Below are 19,607 nucleotides of genomic sequence, written 5' to 3'. Positions count from 1 at the left end.
GCTACTGTTTGCACTGTTTCTCCATCTATTTGCCATGAAGTAATGGGACTGGATGCCATGGTATTTGTTTTCTGAATGTTGAGCTTTAAGCCAACTTTTTCACTCTCTCATTCACTTTCATCAAGAGACTCTTTAGTTCTTCTTCACTTTCTGCTGTAAGGGTGGTGTCCTCTGCATATCTGAGGTTATTGATATTTCTCCCAGCAATCTTGATTCCAGTCTGTGCTTCATGCAGCCCAGTGTTTCTCATGATGTACTCTGCGTATAAGTTAAATAAGCAAGGTGATAATACACAGCCTTGACGTACTCCTTTTCCTATTTGGAACCAGTCTGTTGTTCCATGTCCAGTTCTAACTGTTGCTTTTTGACATGCATACAGATTTCTCAAGAGGCAGGTCAGGTGGTCTGGTATTCCCATCTCTTGAAGAATTTTCCACAGTTTATTGTGATTCACAGAGTCAAATGCTTTGGCATAGTCAATAAAGGAGAAAATAGATGTTCTTCTGAACTCTCTTACTTTTTTGATGATCCAGAAGATGTTGGCAATTTGATCTCTGCCTTCTCTAAAACTAGCTTGAACATCTAGAAGTTCATGGTTCATGTATTGTTGAAGCCTGGCTTGGAGAATTTTGAGCATTACTTTACTACCGTGTGAGATGAGTGCAGTTGTGCAGTAGTTTGAGCATTCTTTGGCATTGCTTTTCTTTGGGATTGGAATGAAAACTGACCATTTCCAGTCCCTTGGCCACTGCTCAGTTTTCCAAATTTTCTGGTATATTGAGGGCAGCACTTTCACAGCATCACGTTTTAGGATTTGAAATAACTCAACTGGAATTCCATCACCTCCACTTAGCTTTGTTTGTAGTGATGCTTCCTAAGGCTCACTTGACTTCATATTCTAGGATGTGTGGTTCTAGGTGCGTGATCACACCATCATGATTATCTGGGTCATGAAGATCTTTTTTGTACAGTTCTTCCGTGTATTCTTGCCACCTCTTCTTAATATCTTCTGCTTCTGTTAGGTCCGTACTATTTCTGTCCTTTATCGAGCCCATCTTTGCATGAAATGTTCCTTTGGTGTCTCTAATTTTCTTGAAGAGATCTCTAGTCTTTCCCATTGTGTTGTTTTCCTCTGTTTCTTTGCATTGATCGCTTAGGAAGGCTTTGTTATCTCTTCTTGCTATTCTTTGGAACTCTGCATTCAGATGCTTATATCTTTCCTTTTCTCCTTTGCTTTTCACTTCTCTTCTTTTCACAGTATTTGTAAGGCCTATTGAGACAGCCATTTTGCTTTTTTGCATTTCTTTTTCTTGAGGATGGTTTTGATCCCTGCCTCTTGTACAATGTCATGAACCTCCATCCATAGTTCATCAGGCAGTCTGTCTATCAGATCTAGTCCCTTATATCTATTTCTCACTTCCTCTGTATAATCATTGGGGATTTGAGTTAGGTCATACCTGATGGTCTAGTGGTTTCCCCTACTTTCTTCAATTTAAGTCTGAATTTTGCAATAAGGAGTTCATGATCTGAGCCACAGTGAGGTCCAGGTAATCACATCCCTAAGCAAAAATGGGTACTGAAGATTAGATTCTTAAAGATACAAAATTGATAACAAATACCAAAAAGCAAAGATCAAAAATCTGGAGTAGAGGTTAGACTCTCAAACATGTAATATTAAAAATACAAAAGAAAATCACAAAAATTATAAAAAATATATATGAAATTTGCTTTAAAAATCGGGTTTTTTTGGCAAGGTAATACTAGGTTATAAAAATGAAAATTAAAGGAGTAATAAAGAACTTAAAAAAGTTTAAAAATAGTAATAGTAAAAATATATCTAGGAATTTCTCTGGAGCTGTTGAGGACAGTGTGGGGTCAGTTCAGTTTCAGATAGTTCCTTGTTTCAGCTTACATTTCTTCTTAAGGTCTATAGGCCCCTTCCAATGCTTAGTCAATGCTAACTACTGGGTTTTAATCTGTTGCATCTGTCACTACCAAAGCGTTTCCCTCTTCTTTGTTTATTTTGGCTTCCTCTGTTTTCAAGTGTCTTCAGTGTCTAATTTCTGCCCTGACACAAGGGGGCGAAGGTGGTCACTTATTTAGGCTCACTTGTTCAGTTGTGTTGTGGGGAAGGGAGGAATGCTGCAAGCAAATATCACTGGCTTGTGTGGGGAGTGCTCGCAGTATAGGGACCACACTGGGTTTGCCCCAGCTCACGGAGGCATGTGCTTTCCTGGTCTACACTGCTCAGGCTCCAAGTTGCTCTGCTGGGTGTACTGTCCAAAGCAGGCCCTGCCTTTCATGCACTTCCCAGGTATAAGCTGCTCAGGTTCAGGTTCTTGGGCACTCCACAAAGGCACAGACTCAGTTGGGCGTGTGTTTGATGCCCTTCCCAGGTCCGAGCAGCTCAGGCGACCAGGTGCTTGGCCAGCTCACTGTCCCAGGTGGGCCAGGCATCTTAATCATCTCCCTGGTCCTGGCTGCTTGGTTTCCTGGGTGCGCCATGAGAGCGCTGTCTCAGGTATTCTGTGTATCTCCTCTGGGGAGCTGATCTCAGGCTGCAACCCTCCTGGCAGATGTCAACTGCCCAGGATCCAGGAAGATGTGGTTAGCAACTGGGAGCCTGCTCGCAGTTTGGTGGAGGATTCCATCTTTGGGGCTGAGATTGCCTCTTGCCTTCTGGCTCTGGCTGTTGCCCACCTGCCTCTCTGCCTCCAGTGGGTGGTGATGGGCCAGTCTGCAGCCCGCTAGCTTTCTTTTGGTATTTGCTCAATCCTTTGTTCTGTGAGCAGGCCAGATGGCGCCTTAGGTTAGAGCTTTTTGCGGGAAAGTTCTCTGTCCTTTTTTTTTTTTTCTCTCTCTGGCTATCCCACAGTTTGGGTTGTTATCTCACATTTGCTTCCTCAGATTGTCCTTGGGGCATTCAGGCCTGGTCCTTACCCTAAGCATGCAGCCTACACCTCCCTGTCCAGCCCCCGCTTGCTAGTGGCGGATGGGAGCGTATGGGCTACTTCTCTGGGAGTTGTGGTTAGGCACATATACTGTGATGGTTTTTTTTTTTTTTTTTTTGCTCCTGGTTATGTTGCCCTCTGAGATTCCAAAATTCCCTACAGACCCACCATGAGAGGGTTTCCTGCTGTTTGGAAACTTCTCCTCCTTCACAACTCGCTCCCCAGGACAGGTCTCAGTCCCTAACTCTTTTATCTCTCTTTTTGTCTTTTATATTTTTTTCCTACCTCCTTTTGAGGAGAATGGGCTGCCTTTCTGGGTGCCTGGTGTCCTCCGCCAGCATTCAGAAGTTGTTTTATGGAAGTTGTTCAGCATTCAGATGATCTTCTGATGAATTTGTGGGGGAGAAAGTGGTCTCCCCATCCTATTCCTCCACCATCTTCTGAATACCTTTTGACAAAATAAATGTTTTTCCCTTCTTACCCACTGTATCATTGCTATAATTAATTTCTTTTATATATAAGCAAATGTTATATATACATAAATACATAATTCTGGTAAATCCCCAGTCTCCTGCTACTGTTTACTATTCAGAGCCGTCATATAGCTGCTGCACACATTCTGTCAAGATTTTGTAGCTGTATTCAGTGAGAGAGACTGAGAGGGGTGTGTTGCTCCATCTTACCTGGACCTGGAGCTCTTGATTAGAAATGTGTAATTTTTCTATCATATTGTTGTTGTTTAGTCACTCAGTTGTATCTGACTCTTTGTGACCCCACAGACTGTAGCCCTCCAGGCTTCTCTGCCCATGGGATTTCCCAGGCACCACTACTGGAGCAGGTTGCCATTTCATTCTCCAGGGGATCTTCCGGTGCTGGGCAGTAAGGCTTGTTTTTTTGTTGTTGTTGTCAGTGACAGTGTATGAAGTGCATGTGGCAACAGGTGAGCTTTGGAATGCTGGAACAGTAGCAAACGTCTACATTGCTGTCTATGGGGAAAAGGGAGATACAGGATCCAGACAACTATTTCGATCAAAGAGCACTTTGAATTTTTTAAGAGGACAAGTAAGTAACAAAAAGTGTTTTGTTCTTCTTTCCTGGTGTTCAGGGTTGTCCCAGAAGTATTCTAGTCCACATGCTGTCATTAAAATGGTGCCTCCATGGGGAACAAGGGCTTGGTTCTCCCTGTCCACCATCATGCTGAAGTCACTACCAATTGTCTGATTTTCAACACCTGTATATTGTTAAATAAGGATTACTATGTACAGTTGATCCATGAACAACACAGGAGGCTAGGAGCTCTGGCCCCATACAGTTGAAAATGTGCGCATAGCTTTACAGTTAACCTTCCACATCCATTGTTCTGCATCCTAGGATTCAACCAACCTTGCTGATTGTATATGCTGTAGTACATGCTTATTGGAAAAAATCCACATAGAAGTGGACCTGTGTAAGTTCAAACCTGTGTTGTTCACTGACCGACTATAGCATCTTTCATTGTCAAATATAGAAACTGATTGTATTACATTATATTTACTATTACTGATACTAATATTTAAGTAATACTTAATTTCGTAAAACTTCTTAAAACTGAGAAATTTATAGACAACGCATTAATTGTTTTTTTAGGATGCAAATAGCCTTTGAGTATGTCAACATACATTCATTGTTTCCCCTTTTTTCTTAGAGCTCTATGTCAGTCATCGTAAATACAATAACACATGATTTTCTTTGCTAGTATTTCTGTCATTGCATAGAAAATCTTCCTTTTCCAGCAGATTTCATTCATGAATAAAGAAATGGCAATATTACTCATTTACCATTACCAGGCATTGACTGTATTTTTGTAAATAAATGCTAATGGCTTTATCTGTTATTTATATTTTTATTGTCCATTTTTGTAGAGGTAGAGTGATGGCAAAGGAGGGTATCAACAGTATTAATAAATATCAGAGAATCTGAGCTCTAACACTGGTTCTACGCCTCCCTGTAGAGAGGGATATGTTTTTTATCTGTAGAGAGGATATGTTTTTTATCTGTAGAGAGGATATGTTTTTTTTGCACCTAGTGACTTTTAAGGATAAAATATATGTGAAAATATTTCAAAATGTATAAGACATGTATCTTTTGTTATCGAATTATTTTTCAACTGATACACTAAATTGTGTATTTTTCTTGCTCTTTAATCTGTATCCTTAGCCTAGGTTTTAGTGAAAGAACTCTGGGCTCCTCACTTTTACCTGTATTCTGAATACACAAACCACTGGAGCACAAACGTGCATAGTTTTGATGGTAGCAGTGCACTGAGACTTCAGGCAAAATGTTTTAAATGTTCAATAATTTTTGCATCAATATTCTAAAATTACTTTAGAAACATTTTTGTGAATGGTCCCTAATCATTGCTAAAACATTTCATTCAGGACAGATGGGAGTTTGTTATAGTCAAATAAATGGAGACTTACAGTGTATTTTATAACTATTACATTTATATTATTATTATTTGAAAACATTGTAGAGAGCCCACAAATTTATGCCTTTGTAATGAAATTGGCAAGAAGGAAAAATTAGAGAACTTGTTATTATGTCCTATAAATTAATATTTCTGTTTTATCTTTACTTTTTTTTTGTAGGAATAAACACTTTTTAATAATCAATGAAGGCTGAAAATAATGTATTCAATGCTTATCTTTCTTAGGAAAACAACTAAATGTTTATCTCTAAATAGTAAGACAGTGGTAAAATACAGCATCACTTTTTAAAATAGTAGCTCCTCATTGGTTATATATTTTAAATATATTAATAGTAATGTGTGCATACCTTTACTTTCTTAATGTAGAGGTGTGTATTTATTGAATGAACCTAATTCTTTCACAGTGAATTTTTGCTGCATCTTAATTTGTACTCTTATTAGAAATCAGCTTATGGTCTAGATCTAACTGTACTTTTTTGGTTTGTTACAGGTTGACAGCTTCCTCCTGGAAGCTGTGCACCTGGGGAATTTGTACAAGATTGTCATAGCCCACGATGGGCTTGGACCAGGTAAGAGTCTTCCACAGGTAGATATTCAAAGCGCAGTTCTGCTCTGTTCTTGTGACGCCTCATACAAATCTAGAAAAAACTGTGGAAAACTCATAATGACGTGGTTTCTAAGTATTGATTCTCTGAGGCGAGTGGCAGTGTTCCAGGCATGCTCCTGTTGGATACCATGTCTGCGTCCAGTGACAGGGACTGTCTATGAAGTGCTAACGATCATGCCAACAGCAGTACCTTAAGGAAGCTGTCCTGGCAGCCTTGCTGTGTTTCCTGTTGTGTCCTGTCTCAGCTGTGTTCTCTGCTGCCATTTTTGTTCTCACTTCTTCCCCAGGTTTCCCATCACTTTTGTGACTTGACCCACATCTTCATTTTCTGCTACTGCATAAGGTGTCCATAAGATAAAATCCTTTAACAAAAGACACGAGTAAAGTGCACATACCACAAAAAGGATAAAAAAATCCCAAAGCATCAAAGAAGATGATAAACTCTTTTACGTAAAAATGTCAACTTTCAAAACGTTAAGAACAGAGTTCTCATATCAATATGTAGTGGATATGTGTTTAAATAATTAATGAGGGACCCAGCCAAGTGACAAAGCTAGTTCAAAAGAAGTTACACAAAAATAAAAAAATATACATTTGTGATCAGTAAAAACAGAAAGAATGATAGATTTGACTAACAAATTAAAAGTATGGCTAATGTCCTAAGATAATAAAAACATACCTTTGAGATTATCTTCCCTCTTGGACAAAATTCACTTATATTTTTATCAGATCCAAGGCTATTGCATCTTGTTTTTCTGCCAGTTGACAACTGATTTTACAGAGTCTGGGCTCTGATCTATGGTCAGTACTAAGTCAGGTAATATTCCATTTCTGCAGGGAGTCAGATGACTACTCAGCAGGCTTGTCAGATGGTGAATGCTCTGTAGGACTCTGAAAGGACATGTTAATATGTCCAAGTAACATACACAGCAAATTCAATTCGGGAAATATATGTGGTAGACCTGCTATATACAAAGTGCTGTGCTGAGTATTTTCTATGGTAAATATGAAAATATTCTTCTGTTGTTTAAAAGCTTCCCCAACTGTGGTATTTCCTTACAGCAGCCCAAGCAGAAAAAGACAATATTTTAATTTGACAGTTAAATTTCCCATTTTGTCCTACTCCAAATACCCAAATAAAATGGGATTTGTATTACTTCTGAGGATTTTCATGGTTGCTGGCACAATGTGAGTATCCCATGGAGCCTGCATTCTCCAGAAGAACTTTTGTAGGTCAGCAACACAGATGCATGTGTGTGCAATTATTTGAAGGTAAATGTGTACAAAAAGAATCGAGAAATACAATAAGGGATAATTTATGACAACTAAGTACGGCTCATGCTGGGAAACTGAAGGATCGTTCAGTAATAGGAAATCTATTAATAAAATACATCACCTCAGAAAGTTGAAGCAAAAAAATTATCTTTCAGCAGTTAACTAATATTATTATTAAAAATTCTTTCAAAATTTGGAACAGAAAAAATATTTTAAAATTATTTAACTCAAGATGACCGCTTAATAAACAATGAAATCCATGAAAGTTAGGAATATGATAAGGATTTTTCTTCTTATGAGAATAGTCATTCTTTGGAAAGTAGAAGGTAAATTTATTGTCTACAGGTGATTTAAATGTCTATTAAAATGCAAGGAGGATCAACTGAAAAATGGATGAAAGAAGAGAATATATAAAGTGATTAGAATTTAAATCAATATACAATAACCTGAGGCTGTTTTTTTCTATTGAAAATATGAGATATAAAAGCTCTTCAGAGTAGCAGCAAAAATATATAAAATATATAATAATTAACATCAACAATGAGAAATACATGTCCCTCTGAATTATTAAACTGGCCTGGTCTGAAAGCCGTATTGAGAAGTAATAGGAAACTCTAGCCAGGACAGTTTGATTTACAGGTTCTATCTGTCCTGAGGATTAAGTGAACCTATTTGTTCCTTAACGATTTATTTACCAACGATCTCAGCTGGCACTGTGTTCTTGTTTTGATTTGTTCTGTGTTTTGGTGAGAGAGGTGAAGGCTGTGTGTGCATGCATTTACATATTTCCTTTAGGCCCCAGCTGCCTGTGTTTGTGGTGCCTTGGCTGTTAATACGTGTTAAGAATTTTGTTTAACCAAATTGCGCCCAGGTCTGTCCATTTTTTTGGGCAAAAACAATCTGTGGCAAGATTTATTTTTATATAAGATAAGATCTCAGACTATGATGGAGAAAAACTGCTGCAGTGGTTTCTTTACAGAAAGACTGTTGGTTACTCCACAACCCAGTGGAGCATCATAAGTGAGAAAACGGTGGAGAACTGGAAAGAGGTGGGGGTGCAGTGCCTGGACATATCTACTGGTGTTGATCAAGATCAGCTCAGGAGAGAAAACACTAAAGACAGGGTCGTACAGGGAACGATGAGCAGTGTGGCTCGGCTCAGGGATGGGAACGTGGTGAGGGACAAAGTCCGAGACTAAACAAAGACCAGTCTGTGACCATGTGCTGTGTTAGAGTCTACAGCTGATGAGTATTACCTCGGTAAGTCAAGCAGTTTTAATTAAAGGAGGATACATGTTGAGCTGGCCCTTTGTATAAATAAAACCATGATGGCTAGTTAAAATAGTCCATTTTATCTATAAATAAAATTAAATTGTATTTTAACCAACTTGAGTTTGCAAGTTAGTATAAAACTACACATTTAAGAAGAGGCCGTTATCTTCATTAAACTAGTTCATGCGGTGTGCTTGGACAGACTTTCTGAATGAATATGTATTTAATATATACATTAAAGTTTAAATTTGGACTTTAGTAGCTTTTAATGTGTATGCATTTTAGAAATTGACAGTATTGCTAACTCATCAGATATATATTCTTTGAAAGATGTTAGGTTCAGGGTTATAAATGCAGTTTATGAAATCAAGAGCAATTGCAGAGTTGTTCTGTTTTCAACCATTTGGAAAGTCACACTGAAGTAGATGTCATAACATACAAATCTTTGTGACTTCCCTGGCGGTCCAGTGGCTACGACTCTGTGCTCCCAATGCAAGGGGCCCAGGTTTGATCCCTGGTCAGGGAGCTAGATCCCACATGCTGTAATTAAATAAATAAACATGAAAACAAAAGAGCTTCCCTGGTGGCTCAGGTGGTTAAGAATCTGCCTGTGAGTGCAGGAGATGCAGGTTTGATCCCTGGGTTGGGAATATTCCCTGGAGAAGGGAATGAAAACCCACTCCAGTATTCTTTCTTGCCTGGAGAATTCCATGGACAGAGGAGCCTGGTGAGCCTTGAAGTAGGCTATGCAGGTAGAATAAATATTTTTAAATGTCTCAGAGTCCATGTCCCAAGTATGTTGTGTTATCTGAAGTATTAAACCTTATAGGTGCACGAGGGCTTTACTTCTCAAAAGCTAGAGCTTCTTTCTCAAAACCTCAAGTAATAGCCAGTCTGTAACCTATACACACCACAGTTTTCTTTCTTTAATTTGTGTTTAGGAAATGGTTGGTTTCTTGATGATGTTGTGATCAAGGATCCCACAACGAACCGTGAATACACCTTTTTCTGCCACAGGTTGGTAGGCATGCTTTACCTTGAACAAACTGATTTCATATTAGTCATGCCAGGCTCATATATTTTGGGCAAATGGAGAGTTTATTCAATCACTCCTGGTCACTGAAGCTTTGTTGGGTAACATTTTTGAACATTAATTTTAGGGGCTGTTTCTTCTACTTGCAAAGATATCCATTGTGTTTATCATCATTCCTGATGATACAGATTTAGGTCTTTGTTCAGATTTAAAAATATGATTTCTCTTTATACATCAATAAGGAGAATGAGGGCTTCCCAGATGACACAGTGGTAAAAAATCTGCTTACCAGTGCAGGAGATGTAAGATACCCGAGTTCAATTCCTGGTAGGGAAGATCCCCTGGAGAAGGAAATGGCAACTCACTCTAATATTCTTGCTTGGGAAATCCTATGGACAGAGGAACCTGGTGGGCTACAGTCCACGGGGTTGCAAAGAGTTGGATATGACTGAAGCAACTTAGCATGCCCACTAGCTGTTATTTCTGACCTGGCTAGATAATTACTAGTGGTTAGTGTAAATATAAATTCAGGATATACTTGATTCACTTTTCTTTGTATAGATGGCTGGATCAAGGTGAAGATGATGGTAAAATCGTCAGAGAACTGTATGCCAGGAATAACAGTATCCTCTCTGCAAGTGAGTGTTTCTCGGAAAGCTCTGTTTTATAATGATTGAGGAAAGAAAGCTTGACTCTGCTGAAATTAATGGTCCTTTCCCTCCTTTACATCCTCAGGGCAAAAGCTGGAAGTTATTAGAAAAGAAACAGTAAGATTTTACTTTTGGCCCTAAATTACTTGGTACAAAACAGTGTTCAAATAGCTATTTGATGTGTTAAGTCAGTATATAATGTTTAGTAAGCGGTGTTTCCTAGTAACTTCTTCTGTCTGTCTTCTCATATTGGTGTTGTTTGTTTCATTTTTCTACTTAGTGGGCTGCAGAAAGCTGGAAATTTAGGAAAGGAAATACTCTTCAGTTCTACAACAGGCTTACTGGAGGGTTTGTCCGTCTGCATCCAGACAGCACAGTGGACGCGGTTGGAGAGAAGACAGACAAATACGGTAAAGTCATGGGCCTAATGTGTGATGCCATGGCAGTTTTGGGAGCTGGAGGAAAGCAAGTTTCTAGACCCAGTTTAAGTTGTGCTTCTTACTTTTCAGATGATTTTTTACCAGTATTAAACCATTTAAATAATTTACTACCTACATTAACACAAATGGTCAATAGACGAGAGGCTCTAAATCTTGGCAGACGATGCAATTATGCAGACAGTACACCATGAAAACACATATTTGGTAATTCTTACTTGAAGAATAATACGTAGGCAATTAACATAAAGTGTTTATAAAAAGTAGCATTTGTAGTTCTTGAAACGGTACGGCCATTTAAGCAGTTAAGTAAGTTCTGCTAAACACTGAGAGCCTGTTACTTCAGAGCACTATGTTAAATAATGTGAGGGCCACAAAAGTAACCGAGACATTTTCCTGAACTTCAGAGTTTCATCATCTGATACAGAAGACAAACACACACAACAATTCTAATAATGCTTGTTTGTCGTGTCAGAATGATAGTACAGAGGAAGAACTAAGCAAAGGGAAATTGGATTGGTTGTTTAATGTCAGCACATCACGAAGCCACAGCCACAAACATTCATGAAGAAGGAGTAATCCAATAATGGTAGACTGGACCATGAACCCAAACCTCCAGCTCCTCTTGAAATTTTGTTGTTGTTGAGTCAGGAAGTCATGTCTGACTATTTGTGACTCCATGGTCTGCAGCAGACCAAGTTTTCCTGTCCTTCACTATCTCCTGGAGTTTGCTTATGTTCATTGAGGCAGTGATGCGATCCAGCCATCTCATCCTCTGTCGCCTTGAAATTTAGACCATCGCTATTTAAGCAAAATCCACCTTCTTCATCTGTGGATGTAACTTTGCTGAACCTTGTTAGAAACTGTGCCTTCAAATAACCTTGAGGATGCTCAGGAGATATTAACCTCCAGCATCTCCTAAGAAGGTAACTTCCACCTCCTATTAGAGACCCCAGGGAATAATCCAACTTCCCCTTCTATGAAAATGTGTGAGAATCTGAGAATGCATCTTAGTAGCCTCTCTTTTCAAAACTAGTCTATTTCTCAGATATTTTTCTTGCCTGTTGGTTCCCATTTGGGATCACTTATCTACTTAGATCCCTCAGAACAGTCCTTCATGTCATGCTCCCCAAGGACCCTGCTGCCAGTGCTGACACTCTTTTCCCTTACTGAAGAGAGTGGCTTGTATTTCCAAATGTAAAAATGTCTCCCACTTTGAAATCAGAAACCGTAAAGGATCTAAGTTTAACTTTACTTGCAAAAAACACAAGAGCACTGAGTCAAAAACCAAGACCATTATTTCTCGGAACAAATGCAGCAGGTAGAGCAGCATCTTACATTGGGTCCTCAAGTCCCCACCCCTCAGTATCATCAAGTGAAGGTCTGATGTTACTTACATACACGGGTGGGTACGTTAAAGCAGAGAAATACCCAAGGTAAGAAATTCCGATCTTTTTCAGGGTTGCCCAGTTTTCCTTCCAGAGAAGGAGAAACAGTGTGAGAGACAGAGACAGAAAAAGAAAAGACGAGAATGTAAGCAAATATTCTCCAGGGAAGGGGAGGAAAGTTTTTTTCTTTACTCCCCTGGGATGCTGAAAGAGAGGGAGAGAAATAGTGATATCAAAGTGTTACTATGCTGGAACATTTCCCTGTATGCTTTGTAAAAGGAAATGGCAATCCACTCCAGTGTTCTTGCTTGCAGAATCCCATGGGCAGAGGGAGACTGGCAGGCTACAGTCCTGAATCACAGAAACAGACACGACTGAGCACACACTCACACATACATTTGTAAATCCCTTTATTCAGAGGGACTGGTCCATGCAGGAAAATGACACATGTAGGGATACTTGTCTTCTAACACCCAACCCCCACAAGCTGGTTTATAGAGGGAACACAACACTCCCACATCAAGAAGTGGAGCGTCTGCCTCATCCCTCTCTGGGTCAGCCCTGTCTCCGTATTTTGACTAGAGCGAGCACACAGTAACTCCTAAAGTCCTCGTCTTCTGCCTCCACTTCTTGGATTAATCTGTCTTGGAAGCCAGGCCTCATGATATGGATGAACCCAGAGAGTTGTGCAGAGAGGATCCCCAGTAAAGAACTGGTGTCCTGCAGCTGCACAGACGGCAGGCATGTGAATGTGTGTGTAGAACTAACTAACCGGTAGATGATGAAAACAGAGAAATTTTACCCTTAAATGTTCCCAGCATCTAAATACTCTAGTCCTGCAATAAATAGAGTAGAATGAGCAGTCCTAAGAAAGGCAGGTGCAGGATGGTATGAGTCATTTTCCTTGGCGTAACTGACATTTTTGCAACAGGAGGTGTTTTATGTATGATAATTACTGCAGCATTATTTCCTGATGTTATATGCCTTGTCCTGTAAATTCACATTCATGAATCAGTTTTCGCTTGCCTGGAAATGGTTGTGATGAACAATGCTGACCCATGAACATCTTTTCAAGAAAATATTTTAAGAATATGTCTCAGATATGTTGGCTTTGATGTTCACTCCACACACACAAAATGTATTATCATGCGCCAGGCCTTCTATTTAGTTATCAAGCTGGTTGTGAATTTAGCTATTTCCATGCCCAGAGTTAGAGTGCTCATTTCTCTGAGAGCTGCTGAACCATTTCTTGGCAACACTAGACTGAAGAGGAGATACACAGCATGAGAAGATCATTGAAATACCACAGGGGGGCTTCATTTTTATGATCATAAGCTCTTAAGAATTAAAAAAAATAATACTATGCCTGCTCTGACAATGACCATCAAAAACATGTCTTCCTGTCGCTAGTGTGGGATCTCAGAGCTGAAAGGAAGGCCCGGATGACAATACAAATAAATGTTTAGTTCTAAACCACTGATGGCTACCTTATATCAGGGCCAGTTCATGAACTTCCCATCCCCTGAAATTTCAAAAGATTTACCATAAAATACAGACTCACATAGTTCTCTCATTATATAGGTGTATTTTTCAAGGAAAAAAACATAACCTAAATTCATACTCATTCAACTGATATTCCTAAAAGGATTAAGCATGTAATTTTATTTATTTATTTTTAAATTTATTTATTTTAAGCATGTAATTTTAAATATACAATGTATTACCACACTGGAAGTTTCTAATGTGTCTTTATTGTTCTCTGCAGTGTCTCTATGGACCTATGTGAATAGTTGTACCTGCTGTTGCTAAGTAGGTACTTAGTAGCCAAGTCTGACTCTGTGTGACCTCATGGACTGTAGCCCACCAGGCTCCTCTGTCTGTGGATTTTCTCAGGAAAGAATAATGGGATGGGTTGCCATTTCTTCCTCCATAATGAGATTGCTCAAAATTCTCTAAGCGAGGCTTCAACAGTACGTGAACCGAGAATGTTCAGTTGTTCAAACTGGATGTAGAAAAGGCAGAGGAACCTGAGATCAAATTGCCAACATCCACTGGATCATAGAAAAAGCAAGAGAGTTCCAGAAAAGCATCTGCTTCTGCTTTATTGACGCTAAAGCCTTTGACTGTGTGGATCACAACAAACTGTGAAAAATTCTTAAAGAGATGGGAATACCAAACCACCATAAAGAAAGCTGCTGCTGCTGCTAAGTTGCTTCAGTCGTGTCTGACTCTGTGCAACCCCATAGACAGCAGCCTACCAGGCTCCTCTGTCCCTGGGATTCTCCAGGGAAGAACACTGGAGTGGGTTGCCATTTCCTTCTCCAGTGCGTGAAAGTGAAAAGTGAAAGTGAAGTTGCTCAGTCATGTCTGACTCTTCGAGACCCCATGGACTGCAGCCCACCAGGCTCCTCCATCCATGGGATTTTCCAGGCAAGAGTACTGGAGTGGGTTGCCATTGCCTTCTCCAAAGAAAGCTGAGCGACAAAGAATTGATGCTTTTGAACTGTGGTGTTGCAGAAGACTCTTGAGAGTCCCTTGGACAGCAAGGAGATCAAACCAGTCCATCCTAAAGGAAATCCGTCCTGAATATTCATTGAAAGGACTGATGCTGAAGCTGAAGCTCCAAAACTTTGGCCACCTGATTCGAAGAACTGACTCATCACTAGAAAAGACCCTGATGCTGGGAAAGATTTAAGGCAGGAGGAAGAGGAGATGAAAGAGGATGAGATGGTTGGATGGCATCACAGACTTGATGGAAGTGAGTTTGAGCAAGCTCCAGGAGTTGGTGATGGATAGGGGAGCCTGGTGTGCTACAGTCCATGGAGTCGCAAAGAGTCGGACACGACTGAGTAACTGAACTGAACTGAACTGACGACCTTACCTGCCTCCTGAGAAATCTGTATGCAGGTCAAGAAGCAACAGTTCAAAACGGACATGGACCAACAGACTGGCTCCAAACTGGGAAAGGAACACATCAAGGCTGTATATTGTCATCCTGCTGCTTGTTTAACTTATATGCAGAATACATCATGTGAAATGCTGGGATGGATGAAGCACAAGCTGGAATCAAGACTGCAGGGAGAAATATCAATAACCTCAGATATGCAGAGGACACCACCCTTATGGTAGAAAGTGAAGGGGAACTAAAGAACCTCTTGATGAAAGTTAAAGAGGAGAGTGAAAAAGCTGGCTTAAAACTCAGCATTCAAAAAACGAAGATCATGGCATCAAGTCCCATCACTTAATGGCGAATAGATGGGGAAACAGTGGAAACAGTTACAGACTTTATTTTCTTGGGCTCCCAAATCACTGCAGATGGTGACTGCAGCCATGAAATTAAAAGGCTTGGAAGAAAGGCTATGAGAAACCTAGATAGCATTGCAGAGACATCATTTTGCCAACAAATGTCCATCTAGTTAAAGCTATGGTTTTTCCAGTAGTCTTGTATGGATGTGAGAGTTGGACTATAAAGAAGGCTGAATGGTGAAGAAGAATTGATGCTTTTGAACTGTGGTGTTGGAGAAGACTCTTGAGAGTTCCTTGGACAGCAAGGAGATCAAACCAGTCCATCCCATAGGAAATCAGTCCTGAATATTCATTGGAAGGACTGATGCTGAAGCTGAAACTCCCATACTTTGGCCACCTGATCGAAAAACTGACTCATTTGAAAAGACCCTGATGCTGGGAAAGATTGAAGGCAGGAAGAGAAGGGGATGACAGAGGATGGGATGGTTGGATGGCATCGCCAGCTTGATGGACATGAGCTTGAGCAGGCTCTGGGAGTTGGTGATGTACAGGGAAGCCTGGCATGCTATGGTCCATGGGGTAGCAAAGAGTCAGACATGCCTGAGTGACTGAACTGAACTGAATAAGGCTGGGTATTTCTAAAGCTCAGGGTCCTCAGCTGTAACCAGAGTCCCTCCATGCCCCATTCACCTGGTCCTGCTCTGCATTAATCCCAGGGGAATCACAGGATGGGGATCTGTAGGAATCTGCAGCTCCTGATGCCTCCTGTGCCAGGTCTAATAAACTGTTACTCTAGAAGGCATGCTGTGTCTTTCCTGACTGAGTTTATGAAAGTCTGACCAGCTGACGTCACTGCTGCTCAGGGACTGTGTGCCCGTGGGTTTCACTGGTGTCTTCTTTGAGACCAGCTGTGATTTGGAAGGCAAGAGGAGAGTGGACCTTAGATCATCGGGAGAGAATCTAGGAGGGCACAGCAGGGTAGAGGTGGTCAGAGGTTGACGTGGGCCTCTCAGGTCTGTTGAATGTGAGGCCTGGACTCCTGGGTTTCTGGCAAGTTTAGAACAAGCACAGATAGAACATGTGAGCAGGTGCCATCCAGCCCCCCTAACAGCATCCAGTGCAAGAGGGCCTTGTCTTGCTAGGGCTCCCCAGCTCCAGGAGGTGGTTGAGGGTGTTGCTGCTGCTGCTAAGTCACTTCAGTTGTGTCCGACTCTGTGCGACCCCATAGATGGAAGCCCACCAGGCTCCCCTGTCTCTGGGATTTTCCAGGCAAGAACACTGGAGTGGGTTGCCATTTCCTTCTCCAATGCATGAAAGTGAAAAGTGAAAGTGAAGTCACTCAGTTGTGTCTGACTCTTCGAGACCCCATGGACTGCAGCCCACCAGGCTCCTCTGTCCATGGGATTTTCCAGGCAAGAGTTCTGGAGTGGGGTGCCATTGCCTTCTCCAGTTGAGGGTATTAGAAGGATGCAAACCCAGTGTGACATACAGGTCACCATGGGACCCTTGGCTTATGGGTTGGAGAAATGGGCCATGACCAACCATGGGGACCTCCAGCACTGACTCCACTAGACTCACGTGAGCAGCAAGTCACCTCCAGCCTCACCGCGTAGACAGAGGTGGGAGAGACAGGGAAACAGAGAGACAGAAGGAGGCCTGGCCCAGATTTTGCAGGGGATTTCTAGCCTTGCACCTGAGCTGAGGTGAGAAGCACTTTGAAATGTTAGACAGGGACTTGAGATTCCAACACACAAACTACAGCACAAAGCACTGATCAGAGAGTTAATGCTTATGGTTTTGTTTTTTTTTTTTTACATATTGACTTTAAATTATTTCATCATTCCCAAGAAATTCTGAGGGAAATTTTGCTACAATTACACTAAATCTAAATATTAACTTGGAAGAAATTGAGGTTTTCACAGTATTCAGTTTTATTCTTTAGTTTTCCCTCTATTAATTTAAGACTGTGTGTGTGTGTGTGTATTCCTGTGCATGTGTGTGTATATATGTACACGTATCCCGAGAGAAGGAAATGGCTACCCACTCCAATATTCTTGCCTGGGAAATCCCTTGGACAGAGGAGCCTTGCGGGCTATAGTCCATGGGGTCTTAAGAGTCAGACACAACTTAGCGACTAAACCTCCACCGTGTATATATTTCCTCTCTTCACACAGGCACTATAATATCTTGTTAGTGTTGTTCCAAGGCTGTGGTTAACATTGTAAATAAACCCCTCCCCATTATAAAGCTAACATATTAACATATACAAATATGTAGAAATCTGTAGTTTTTATGTTTCATTTGTTCAGTATTTGTTAAGTGCCTATGGTATGTCAGGTCCAGATACATACTTATCTTGAATCATACCACTTTACTCCACTCTAATTAAAGAGTTTTTAGGTTTTACAAATATGATAAATTTATCTACTACCTTCCAATAGTTATATGTATTGATTTGGTTTCAAGCACTGTTCCATTGGCAAGAACATCCTTAAGAAAGTGAATAGTGTTGGTAATATTGGCATTCTCATTCTGTAATTAATTTTAATGGGATGTTTTTATTGTCTGTTAAGAGTTGGGTATTTGAAAAGGCATCGATAAATAATACATTTTCTTCCACTCCTGTGTACAAAATCAATTAAGAAATAAGAAACAGAACACAGACAAATGGAAGTCCGAACCTCAGCTTTAATACTGATGAAACCAAGTTGGGGTACTGGCTCTATGTAGGCGCTCACAGAGCTCACTAACTCCTCCTAGAAGGAAGTGAGATTCGGGGCACCCACTGTCTCCCCTATGGGGGCTGTGCCCATCAGTGACAGAGAACCTGAGAGGAAGCACCTTCTGTGACGCAGCTCCTCTGGGAGTAGAAAGGGCCAGAGCTGGAGCACCTGCTTCCTTTGTCACCAGATGAAGGGCTGTTGCCTGTTCTCTGGTGGCAGTGGGAGAGAGTGTGGGTGTTGGCATGGGGGAAAGAGTTCCCCCTCTAGTTATGTGTGATTTGTAAAAACTTCCTTTAGCATGAAAGGAAAGTCATTTCTAATTTTACTAAGAACCCTATTAAGAGGATTTAAAAATGAATGCTAGAAACATTAAAATGTTTCTCTTTGACATCTATTGGATTCAATACGTTTTTTCTTTGTTGAACTTAAGAGTTAAGTAACTTGAAAAAATTTATTTGTTAAAACTAAATAACATTTCCATTGTATGAACTGCTTACTCATGGTGGAGAGCTCATTAAATCTATAAATGAGATTTCTAACTTTTTTGTTTTTTAACAAGTTTTGAACATTTGCTTTTGTTATTTTTTAATGGAAGTATAGTTGGCATACAGTGTTTTGTTGTTTCAAGTGTACTGTGGAATGATTTGACAATTGCAAATGTTATGAAATCATCACCATTATAAGTTTAGTGATCATCTGTCCTCACACAAAATTAGTACAGTGTTCTCCTTATTGCCAAATTCAAACTTAAATTGAAGAAAGTAGGAAAAACCACTAGACCATCAGGTATGACCTAAATCAAATCCCTTATGATTATACAGTGGAAGGGAGAAATAGATTTAAGGGACTAGATTTGATAGACAGACTGCCTGATGAACTATGGACACAGGTTCTTGACATTGTACAAGAGACAGGGATCAAGACCTTCCCCATGGAAAAGAAATGCAAAAAAGCAAAATGGCTGTCTGAGGAGGCCTTACAAATAGCTGTGAAGAGAAGAGAAGCGAAAAGCAAAGGAGAAAAGGAAAGATATAAGCATCTGAATGCAGAGTTCCAAAGAATAGCAAGGAGAGATAAGAAACCCTTCCTCAGTGATCAGTGCAAGGAAATAGAGGAAAACAACAGAGTGGGAAAGACTAGTGATCTCTTCAAGTGGGCCTTAAAAAGCATCACTACGAACAAAGCTAGTTGGGGTGATGGAATTTCAGTTGAGCTCTTTCAAATCCTGAAAGATGATGCTGTGAAAGTGCTGCACTCAATATACCAGCAAATTTGGAAAACAGCAGTGGCCACAGCACTGGAAAAGGTCAGTTTTCATTCCAATCCCAAAGAAAGGCAATGCCAAAGAATGCTCAAACTACTGCACAATTGCACTCATCTCACATGCTAGTAAAGTAATACTCAAATTTCTCCAAGCCAGGCTTCAGCAATATGTGAACTGTGAACTTCCAGATGTTCGAGCTGGTTTTAGAAAAGGCAGAGGAAACAGAGACCAAATTGCCAACATCTGCTGGATCATCAAAAAAGCAAGAGAGTTCCAGAAAAACATCTATTTCTG

At 40.4% G+C, this 19,607-nt stretch overlaps 1 protein-coding gene across 3 annotated transcripts in view; it reads left to right on the top strand.

The window, feature by feature from the left end:
* RP1 (RP1 axonemal microtubule associated) overlaps window positions 1-19,607 on the top strand; it is a 149,041-nt gene that overhangs the window by 87,075 nt on the left and 42,359 nt on the right. For all 3 annotated transcript variants that reach the window (XM_086335466.1, XM_086335465.1, XM_086335467.1), the window contains exons 7-12: window positions 3,862-4,013; window positions 5,909-5,987; window positions 9,514-9,589; window positions 10,167-10,243; window positions 10,341-10,372; window positions 10,536-10,665. In XM_086335466.1, coding sequence (XP_086191592.1) covers window positions 3,862-4,013; window positions 5,909-5,987; window positions 9,514-9,589; window positions 10,167-10,243; window positions 10,341-10,372; window positions 10,536-10,665 — 546 coding nt within the window. The remainder of the gene's footprint in view (window positions 1-3,861; window positions 4,014-5,908; window positions 5,988-9,513; window positions 9,590-10,166; window positions 10,244-10,340; window positions 10,373-10,535; window positions 10,666-19,607) is intronic.

The sequence above is a fragment of the Bos grunniens genome, chromosome 14 (assembly GCF_055505025.1).
Source record: "Bos grunniens cultivar Pamir isolate PY7600 chromosome 14, Bosgru_T2T1.0, whole genome shotgun sequence".
Taxonomy (NCBI): Eukaryota; Metazoa; Chordata; class Mammalia; order Artiodactyla; family Bovidae; genus Bos; species Bos grunniens.
This window is presented reverse-complemented; position numbering and strand designations above follow the sequence as displayed.